Consider the following 10,846-nt stretch of genomic DNA (forward strand, 5'->3'; position numbering starts at 1 on the left):
TTTAACCCAACTAAGAGTAAATTTTAAAAATAAAATAAAGTCCTTTAACTGGAACTTGTTTTAAACGCAATTCGATAAATTTTATTTATAATTAAATCATGGTTTTCGTTAACATTAATTACAATTATTTAAAAATTAGGCGTGGCTGCTGTTTGTTTTCTTATTTTTTCGTTTTTCGATTGGTATGATCAAGAGAATGTTGTTAATTGAATGTGAAATTTGCGGTTTTGTTTTTTATTCATCTGCCGTTCTATGAGTGTGTTTGTGGGTGCGCATATGAGTACGAGTCTTTGAGTGCAGCTCCGTGTCCGTCTGTCTGCCGTCTGTGGGTGTAAGCGGGCGAGCGGTTCGGATCGGCGTGGCAGTGGGGTTCTACAATTATTTTTATTGCTGTTTAAATTGCTGCTTTACAAACGGGAAAGTTAAAATCCTGGCGCTTGGCTTGCTAAAATTGATCAATGAAGATGTTAGACAAAAGTATACAAAAAAGAAATAAAGACAAAAGCTGATGAATGAACTTGGCAGAGAGTAAAGTTAGTTAGTTATTAGAGATATACAGATACAAACGGGCGTATCACACAAAAAAGCGTCAGAACATAGTCAAAAACACATGTCATATTATATGCTGTATATGTATATGGATGTGTGTGGTGCATGAAACACGAAGATATCACAAACAATTTGCTATCAATAATTTAAAAAGATAATCACAACTGGTTCTGAACCAAGCAACTGCAATCATCGATTCTACAACCGAGAATTTGTATGGAAATGCTCCCACCACACTCGTCTCTCTTCTCTTCTCCCTCAACTTCTCTCCTTTTCTCTTATCTCTCTCCCATTTAATCTCATCGCATCGAAACTCCTACCCTATCCTGTGTCACCTGCCACGCCCCCGTTACCATTAGCGCTACACAACAACAGTCGTCGACGCCGTCGTCCACAGCCTAGGTCTTCTGCTTGCCCTGCTTGCAGAACTCCTTGTAGGCGCGCTCTGTCTCCTCGTCCATCTCCGCATCCAGGTCCAGTTCGCCGCCATCTCCATCGAAATCCTCGCCATCGCTGCCGGTATCATCTTCGGCGGCCAGAAAGTCGGTCTCCTCGGCGGTCAGTTCACGGCCATCGGGCCCATAGAACACTGGCTCATCGCTGAGGCGCGGCGGCTCCGCCACGGTATCTTCGTCGCCGCCCAAGGCATTGGACACCTTCCTGCCCCAGTTGTTCTGCTGCAAGGCAATCACGCTGGCTGCCATGGCGTATTTGCCCGGGGACTTGAGCTCAATGGCCTGCAAAGCTGTGATAATCTCCTGCATGTCCTTCGGGCAGTCGGCCGTTAGATCGTAGCCAGCCAGCTTGAGGGTCTGGCACAGGCAGCGAACGTTGTCGTTGCTCTCGCTCAGCAGTAGCTTGCCCAGCGAGTAGACAATGTTCACCGCAATCAACTGGAGACGGGAGTCGTCCTCCCCGCGCAACTGCATATACAGTTCGGCGAGGAAGAGGGCCGTCTCGCGCACCTTCTGCTGCTCATTGGAGCGCATGTACTTGGTGACCTCCTCCTGGTGGTAGTCCAGCTTGCACTTCAGCAACGTGTGGAACAGAGAGTCCGGTTTCGGGTTGAGCATGTGCAGCAGGTTGTACAGCTTGGCGCCCATGTAACGGAAGTTCGGTTGCTCAATGGACTTCTCAAAGATGTCCTCCATGGCAATGGAGAGGACGAACTGGTTGTTCTCCATGCCGTCGAAAATGGTCAGGAAGCGTGAAGCAATGGTATCAAATTGGCCCGGATTCTAGGAGGGGGAAGAGCATTAAAATGTATTTAATATAATTTATTAGTAAACTATTAAAAAACTTGAAATAAAATATATTTAACTTCTTTGTGTTTGGCCTATTAAAAACAGAAATTACAGATTATATTTCTAAAAAGAAAAGGCCCTATTTTTTCCTTATCTCTTATTATTTTATAGATGAACTTGAAATACTCTTGTTATGTTTGTACTTTATATAAGTTTGTGACCCCAATTTCGGTATCCAGCCTTAAAAGCTGCCAGATCCAGCTGTGCAAACATATAATACTAGGTATTTGATATTTAATACATGAAATAAGAGTCTCCCCCTTTTGCTAAGGTACACTCTTGAGATTTTCAGATGTGCAACGTCACCTGTAAGCGTTTATATTATGTTTCTCACCTGGTTAAGGCAATGTATGACTGTATCGAGATACTCCAATGCAATTGTGGCCATGTCTGGCTGCGATGAGTTCGAGGACGACGAGGAGGCCGCTGCGGACGAAGTGGATGGCTGCTGTTGCTGCTGCTGTTGGTTCTGGAAATACTGCTGCTGCTGGTGGCTGTGCTGCTGGTGGTGGTGGTGATTCTGCTGTGCGATTTGTTGGAATGAGTTATTCAAGTGGGCATGCCGTTGGAACTTGGCGTGTTGGTTGTGTGGCTGTTGCTGCTGCTGGTGTTGTTGTTGGTGGTGGTGGTGTGTGTTCTGTTGGTGTACCTGCTGCTGCTGCTGCTGGTAGTAGTTGCCCGAGCCCTGCTGCTGGTTGTTGAGGTGCAGGCGGTTCTGCACGGAATTCGATAGCTTCTGCATGTCGTTGTTGAACTTCTGCTGATGCTGATTGTGGTGATGGTTGTAGTGCTGCTGATGCTGGTGGTGCTGCTGCTGCTGATGATGATGCTTATAGCCGTTCATATAGCGCTGCTGCTGTGCATAGGGGGCTGCTCCTCCGCCCTGTCCCTGGTATTGCTGATGGCGCGGCTGGTGCTGCTGCTGCTGCTGCGGCGGCGGACCAGCTCCTCGGGGCACAAAAATAGAGGCCGAGGCCGACAACTTGAACTGATCGGGAAGGCCTTGGGCCTGCACCTGGTGCTGATAGCCGGCTACAGCCGGGCCAGCGGCGTAGTCCTGGGCCTGGGCATAGCCCTGGGCGGCGACGGCTGCAGCGGCTCCGTAATCGTTGAATAGATGGGCCTGCTGATCTAGCGGTAAACCGGCTCCGGCCGGCATAACACCGGCCACGGACACGGATCCGCCGCTAGCGTTGGGTCGGCGCAGCTGCTCATACTGGTCGTCGGGCTGGAAGGGGGCGCGGCATGACATTGCGGTGGCGGCGTTGGATTCGGCGAACACTGCGGACGGGGGAGGGGTTAGCCGACAACGAAAAAGAAGGTACGAAAGCTAGATTAGCGTCAAGTTGGTTAAATCACATTCTCGCTGCAGCTCCACGCTGATGCCGAGCGTCGCCGACGCCAGCTCCGCCGCCAGGGTCGCGGACATTTTGTTTTCCTCGCGCAACTTTTTCCCTTCTTTTCCCTTTAAATTCGTTGCCGAAATTCACTTGGCGATTTTCACACTCACTGAAAAGTCAATCTCCAGCAGCAGAGCTGGGAAATTCAAAATGCCTACCTTAATTCTGTCGAAGTTGAACGTATACGTCGCCGATTTTCTTTTTGTTGCTTCGTCGTTGCTTGCTTGCGTCGTCACTCTTTTCAACTTTCGCCTGCGTTCGTCTTCTGTTCGTGCTGCCGTACTTCGCGGGCTGCAGAGTTTGGGGGATGGTGTTTTTATATTAGGGGACGCGACCGAGCGCCAATGCTCGCTGATAATTACCTATTATTTGCTGCGGGAAAACGTATTAAAATTAATAATCTTTTTCCTTTTCACCGTGCAGTGTGGTCGCAAGTGGCTAGCGGAAAATTACCTGGCGGCAGGGAGAATGCCTGCTCTTTTTCGCGGCGAATACCTTGTTGGATTTTGCGAAATCAGTACAGTAGAAATTGCCTATGACAACTCAGGTTCGCAGTAATTACAGATTACCAAAATAAAAAATATGTTTTAACATAACTTAGTCTGCTGCAAAGAATTTTTATTAGTAGCTTTTGGAATAAGTAGTTATAGGCGATACTCACTGTATAATGCTTTCTCCTTTGGTGTTTTTCGCGGCGAATGGTTTCGCCTTTTTCCTTTGCCTTCTCGTTCTTCCTTATTCTCTGAAGAACTTTCCAACACTTAAACGGCAAAACTATCGATACAGTGTGACCAGTCGTAGCTTATTGCTTTTGCCTGCATTTCCTGGCAGGTGCTCAGGGATTCTAGTCGTAAAACAGCAAATTTAAATCACGTCGCATAAACTAGTGGATCAGCTGCACTTGCATTGTGCATTATTTTTGTATTATTGTTGATTCTCGACGTGTTTTCCTCCGTGCGTGCGACAGTCGAACGACATGTGAAGACACAAAGAGTGCACAAGTGCGGCCGGAGCATAAACTAATTTAAGATTAAGTGCAATATTTACATATAAATTAAATATAAGGATTGGCGGACGATTGTTCGTTATAAATAAACGGAACGTAAGTATAGACGCAGTGCTCGTCGGGCAGGTGAATCGCTGGACACCGAGACACCTGTGTGCGTTAGTTGCGTGTTCCTCGGATGTCGTTGCGATTGATTAATTTGCTATTTTTTTGCGTACCTCCCCGCTTTAAGTTTGCTTCCTTGCAAATACTCTTTTGTGTTTCCCCCTTTTAATTGTTGTACTGTGACGCGTGCTACTCACCCACACAGGCGCGCCGCCAAGTTCATTCACATCTATCTGTTGTCCCGCTCGTTATCCGCACGTCGTCGTCTCCCCCGCCAGCTCAGTGACTCATCCGCTTTTCAGCTTATCTTAGCTTGAATTAATTAGCGGAGTAAATAGTGCGGTCAAAACGGAGCTGGCCTAAGCTCCATTTGGAGCTGGGGCATTGACAGCACAGAAATTGCAACCAGAATTTCCTTTTCCGGTGCAGTTTTTCATGGTCGCCACACTCACGTTGTCTCGGAGTTATTCGTCTCCTTGGCGGCGGATTGTTGTGAAATTACACACATCCCGATCTCGGTCGCCAGCTGTGGAGCCGCTTTTGGGGGATAGCCACTGGACCCTCTAATCTAATTTCGGCCATGGCGGGGATCTTTTGGCGGCCTCTGCTGCGATGTTGTTGCATTCAATTTAAGTGGGTCAAGACCACTTGGCGCCAAGAGAATTGAGAAATATATGCATTTGAACAGTGCGTTTCATAGGCATAACTATTATTTGACTGTGCTAAAGAGACAGTGTACCTAAAAGTAGGCTACAAATGTGTCCTTTAAGAACAAAGGAAAAAATACATATATATTAAAATATTATATTATATAAAATTGTTAGTCTAATTTAAAAACAACAATTTCAATAAACATTTTTTTTGTACATTTTCCAGTGCCCCATTAAGATCAACATGGAGTATGATACAAACTACCAGCAATATCACTACAAGGACATTTTGTTCGTGTTTCTGGATCCATTCATCGATGACTTCGACTGCAAAGATGTCCAGGACATTCTGTACAAGATGCTGTCCAAAGAGGAAATCGAACACATAGTCAAGTCCAGGGATCCAGAGGAGTCCACATATCGCCTGTTTTGGACCCTTATTGCCAAGGGCGAGAAAACTATAAAGGCTTTCGTCGAGGACGTGCTGAACCCGAAGGACCAGCCCAATTATGAATTTCTGATGGCAGCCATTAAGGAAGAGCACCAGCGGCCCAGCGAGAAGACCAGGCTTTATATAGAGCAGCGGGATCGGCTGTACAACGATAACCAAGTGTTTTCCAAGTACAATGTGAATCGCCTCAAACCGGTAAGAAGACTTATTTCTCTCTTTATCTAATCGCTTTAAATTTTATTGTTTATTTGACTATTGTTTGATTAACATTCGTTGTTAGTAGAATTAATCCAATTTGTTCGATATAGATGTTAATAGGCTAAAATTATTATCAAAAAACTATTTCAGAAATCTGACACCATTTATAGGGATCTAAGATCCATGCTAAACCGATATTAAATTAATTTCTTAATGTATTCACATGCCAAATATCGTTACCCTTAAATTTTCGCTACACATATTACACAAAGAACGTAAAATTTCTATACAAAATCTTTTTATTGACAGTACCTGAAACTGACGGAGGCCCTCCTCAAGCTTCGGCCCGCCCAGAATGTCCTGGTTGATGGCATTTTGGGCTCTGGTAAGGATTGGCTGGCTCTGGACGTCTGCTCGTCGTACAAAGTGCAGTGCAAGATGGACTTTAAGATCTTTTGGCTGGACATGAAGAACTGCATCAGCCCGGAGACTGTCCTAGAGATGCTGCAAACCCTGCTGCATCAGATTGATCCCAATTGCAGCAGTCGCAGTGAGCATGGCAGCAACATCAAGCTGCGGATCCACAGTGTCCAGGCGGAGTTGCGACGCCTCCTGAAGAGCAAACCGTATGAGAACTGCCTGCTTGTCCTTCGGAATGTTCAAAACGAAAAGGCTTGGAGTGCTTTTAATTTGAGCTGCAAAATCCTGCTGACCACCAGGTTCAAGAGGGTCTCAGATTTTCTGTCACCGGCTACCACAACGCACATTTCCCTGGACGAACACTCGATGACGCCGACGGCCAATGAAGTGGAGTCTTTGTTCCTTAAATATCTGCAATGCCGACCGCAAGATTTGCCCAGGGAAGTGTTCACCACAAATCCCCGCCGACTGAGTATCATTGCCGAGAGCATTCGAGATGGTCTGGCCACCTGGGACAACTGGAAGCAGTAAGTAGATGTTGGGGATTTCCAACGAATTAACATACTTAGCCCGCTTTTATTTTCAGTGTGAATTGCGATAAGCTGACCTCCATCATAGAGGGCTCGTTGAATGTTCTGGAACCCGCTGGTTATAGGAAAATGTTCGACAGACTCTCCATATTCCCGCCGTCCGCCCACATACCCATCGATGTGCGTGAGCTGTGCATTCGAAAGCTTGTCATTCGTTCGTTGTTTCTAATCTTTAGCATTTTGCAGCTCCTATCTCTGGTTTTCTTCGATGACAAATCCGATGGCGACGATGCGATGGTGGTGGTGAACAAGCTGCACAAGTATTCGTTGGTGGAGAAGCAGCCAAAAGACTCAACCATTAGTATACCCGCCATATACTCGGAGTTGAGTGTGAAGGTTGATGACGTTGCTGGCTTAAATCGGAGGATCGTTGACAGTTATGAGTGAGTTTTAGCTTAACCCTGATTTTTTATATAATTTAAAGTAAATTTCAAAGCTGATTTCATTATAAATCTTGGTATATTTTACGATGTAAGCTTTACAACAATTTTTCATTATTTTCTGCCTTTTAAAGCATCCCCAGGGCCTTTGATCATGACGACTTGATACTGCCTTCCCTGGACAGATATTTCTATGGCCACATCGGACACCATCTCAAGACCATTGAACCCATTGAGCGCGTGGCGCTGTTTCGCAAGGTATTCCTTGATTTTCGCTTCCTGGAACAAAAGATTCGGCATGATACAACGGCTTGGAATGCCAGCGGATCGATCTTGAACACACTGCAGCAGCTGAAGTTCTACAAGTCATATATTTGCGGTATGTACATGCAAAAAAACAATATATATATGTACATATGATGATTAGAAACAAAGGAAAATCGCATTTACTCTGATAATTATTCGTTCAGATAATGACTCCAAGTATGAGCGTCTGGTTAATGCCATTCTGGATTTTCTGCCCAAAATCGAGGAAAATCTTATACGCTCGAAATTCACGGACCTCCTACGAATCGCCCTGATGGCCGAGGATGAGGCCATTTTTGAGGAAGCCCACCGACAGGTGCAACGATTCAAGGATCATGTTTGGTTTACAGAGCAGTGAGTACTTTTGTTTTACGATCCTTATTTGTAATTATTTTAATTATAAATATTTTCAGTGGCCGCTTCCATCAACACCGACAAATCATTAATTTGGGCAACAACGAAATCCGCCACGCCGTCTACCTGAACAATGACTTCTGTCTGATGGCACTGGCCAGCAAACAGTTGCTGCTGACCGATGTCTCGCTCGAGGCGGAGGACACCTACCTTCTGAGGGATGATACCGACAGCAGCGATATCCTCCGGATGGCCGTGTTCAATAACCAACGGCATTTGATTACTCTGCACAGTAACGGCAGTGTTAAGCTCTGGCCCCTGTGGCCTGATTGCCCGGGCAGGCGACACAGTGGCGGCAGCAAACAGCGAGTACGTCCTCCGGGCTCAGCACAACTGCGAAAACCAACGGGCACCCGCAGCTACAAGCAGCTGGTGAACAGCGTTGTTAAGCGCTTCATAGGCAGCTATACCGATCAAAAGATTACTGCGTTCTATTTGGATGAGCAGGCGTCGGTGGCGGCAGACTCCAAGATCCAGCTGCATGTGGCCTTCAGCAATGGTGATGTCAGCATCTTGGACTGGGATGAATTAGATCAGGGGTTCAAGCCCTCCCAGACGCCCACTTTAAAGACCGCCCAGTTGGAAATCCAAAGCTTTGTCCTGGTATTAAGACGATATTACGTAGTCTGCACCGCCAAGTGCACGTTGACTGTGTGGGATCTGAACAATGGTTCTGGGGAAGAACCCAACCTCTCGAATTTCGATGTCCACAACGACAGGCCTTTGTCATTGGATGTGATCAATGGAAGAAACCAGAACGCCAGCGTTTTGCTCATCTTCAAGCACAGCGTTTGGCGACTCAACTTCTTGCCCGGCCTCAATGTAAACCTGCAATCGGAGGCAGTGCAGCTGCCGGAGGGCAGCTACATCACCTGCGGCAAGCGGTCGGCGGATGGACACTACCTTTTGCTGGGCACCACCGAGGGCCTGATCGTGTATGATCTTCGTATCTCCGATCCCGTTCTGCGCAGCAATGTCAGCGAACACATCGAGTGTGTCGATATCTACGAGCTGTGTGATCCCGTCTACAAGTACATTGTTTTGTGTGGCGCCAAGGGCAAGCAGTTGGTCCATGTCCACACGCTGCGATCGGTAAGCGACACAAATTCCCGTCGAGATCGCAGAATCGCCTGGGTGCACAGTGCAGATGAGACGAACGTGATGACCAGGGCTTGCCTGGAGCCAAATGTCTACCTCCGTTCGCTGCTGGACATGACCAGCGGACGGACGCAGCTTCTGGCTGTGGACTCCAAGGAGCGGATACATCAAATCGAAACGGCCACCGATCCAAGTGCCCGCCGGAGATCAAGTATATCGCCATGGTCTACAATCACGCCTACGCATGCTGCCAGCAATACGAGAATAAATGCCATATCCGCCCTCAACGATGAACAGATCTTCGTTGGCTACATTGATGGCGTGGTCATCGATGTCAATCGGGATGCTGTGTTGCCGCAACAGTTCATTGCAGAGCCCATCGACTACCTCAAGCAGATAAGCGCTCAGCTTTTGGTGGCCTCTGCCCATGGCGCTCAAAAGACTGTGATATTTCAACTGGGAAGAGCTGATAATGCCCTGGCCAATGACCAATGGCCGCTGCAGCTAGATGTGGGCACCAAGTACGCGTGTCTACTAGGAGGACAGTTTGTTATCCTGTTCTCCGACAACGGAGTCTGCGTAAGTATAATGATAAAGTAATATGCTGTTTATCTAAAACTTACGTCCTTACAGCACTTGGATCTCGCCAATCCCTCGGCTTTTGATAAACCAGAGGAGTCAGTAGAATGCCTTGTTGGTTTTGATCTCAAGAACAGTCTTCTCTTCTTGGCCTACGGAAACAACACCATAGAGGTGAGATATGAAACTGTGTAAACTAAGCGTGATTAAAAATGCAAATCCCCTCCTTAGGTTCTCCGAATCGTCTTTAGTGGCAACCAACTGATGTACGAACTGATCTGCGAGGAAAAGATTGGCCAGAAGTCAAAGATCAGCTACTTGGCCGCCACCGATGATGGCAGCATGTTTGCTTTGGGCTTTGAGAATGGCTCCATAGAGGTAAGCATGATCATTGTCGCTTCAATAAATTCGAATAATCTAATAATTGGTTTGCCCCCGCAGCTCTTTGCCTTGGATAACCAACAGATTCAGTTGGTTTACAGGGTGCAGGAGGTGCACGAGCACTGCATCCGCCAGCTGCGCTTCTCGCCCTGTAAACTCCTGCTCATTAGCTGTGCCGAGCAACTGTGCTTCTGGAACGTGACGCACATGCGCAACAACCAGGTGGAACGCCATCAGCAGCAGCGACGCAGTCGTCGCCACAAGCTGCACAGTGCAACGCCGGAGGAGGATGCTGTGGACGCTGCGCCCATTGCCTTTGACATGGACGAAGACTCTCCGTTTGCAGCGCGCGAATTCTTTCCCGAACGTCAGACGCCAGCGGAAGTGCCGCTGTGGCGAAACAAGCGAGGCAATGCCATCCGTCCAGAACTCCTGGCCTGCATAAAGTTCGTGGGCAACGAGGCCCGTCAATTTTTCACCGATGCCAAGTTCTCGCAGTTCTATGCCATCGATGACGAGGGTGTCTATTACCATCTGCAGCTGATGGAGTTGAGCCGCTTCCATCCCCCGGAGCCGGATATACAGGAGCTGAGTGACCGGTCGCTGGAGAAGATTGTTAGCATGCAGTATGAAGACCTAAAGGATCTCCGGATAATCGAAAGCCCGCTTCCCGACGACGATGACAATGCGGGCGCCGATGTGGTGGGCAACCTGGATCCCGTTCAGGACGCTGCCACCAGTACCTCATGACGCCAGTGGTGCGCCTCTCTGCGGCGCACAAACCGGGAGAACGGGAACTACAACATGGCATTTATAGGATTACTACTGTATTATCTAGTGGTATTGCTGCTTTATTTCCTGGGACCCGCCTTGTCCTAGGCAAAAAGAAGTCAACGTCCGATATCTCAGAGGGCGCCCGGGTGCGTTGCCCTCCCTTTTGTTTGGCAAGCCGCCCCGAGTGACCGTCACAGAATAAACGACATTTTACGAAAATTCCCGCGTTTGTTGTCTACGC

General features: G+C 47.6%; 2 protein-coding genes across 5 annotated transcripts; one reads left to right on the forward strand and one right to left on the reverse strand.

Moving 5' to 3' along the window:
- Positions 1–55: 55 nt before the first annotated feature.
- On the reverse strand, positions 56–3,711 carry Paip1 (Poly(A) binding protein interacting protein 1). 4 transcript variants are annotated; one of them, XM_017169332.3, is made up of 4 exons: positions 3,616–3,711; positions 3,412–3,544; positions 2,188–3,134; positions 56–1,787 (listed from the first exon to the last, which is right to left on the reverse strand). In XM_017169332.3, exons 3-4 carry the CDS (start codon positions 3,103–3,105, stop codon positions 948–950), a joined length of 1,758 nt encoding a protein of 585 aa, XP_017024821.1. In that variant the 5' UTR covers positions 3,106–3,134; positions 3,412–3,544; positions 3,616–3,711; the 3' UTR covers positions 56–947. The 4 variants fall into 4 exon arrangements, with proteins under 4 accessions (XP_017024821.1, XP_070140017.1, XP_070140016.1 ...); XM_070283916.1 differs by lacking the exons at positions 3,412–3,544; positions 3,616–3,711 and adding an exon at positions 3,213–3,380 and having other exon boundaries at positions 2,188–2,373; positions 2,503–3,134; XM_070283915.1 differs by lacking the exons at positions 3,412–3,544; positions 3,616–3,711 and adding an exon at positions 3,213–3,380 and having other exon boundaries at positions 2,188–2,376; positions 2,503–3,134.
- Positions 3,712–4,115: 404 nt separating this feature from the next.
- Positions 4,116–10,824, forward strand: Dark (Death-associated APAF1-related killer). The gene is made up of 11 exons (XM_017169042.3): positions 4,116–4,355; positions 5,241–5,660; positions 5,973–6,610; positions 6,670–6,793; positions 6,860–7,056; positions 7,188–7,432; positions 7,524–7,713; positions 7,773–9,450; positions 9,505–9,624; positions 9,682–9,828; positions 9,892–10,824. Exons 2-11 carry the CDS (start codon positions 5,259–5,261, stop codon positions 10,579–10,581), a joined length of 4,431 nt encoding a protein of 1,476 aa, XP_017024531.1. The 5' UTR covers positions 4,116–4,355; positions 5,241–5,258; the 3' UTR covers positions 10,582–10,824.
- Positions 10,825–10,846: the final 22 nt, after the last annotated feature.

Source organism: Drosophila kikkawai, chromosome 2R, assembly GCF_030179895.1.
Source record: "Drosophila kikkawai strain 14028-0561.14 chromosome 2R, DkikHiC1v2, whole genome shotgun sequence".
NCBI classification, from domain to species: domain Eukaryota; kingdom Metazoa; phylum Arthropoda; class Insecta; order Diptera; family Drosophilidae; genus Drosophila; species Drosophila kikkawai.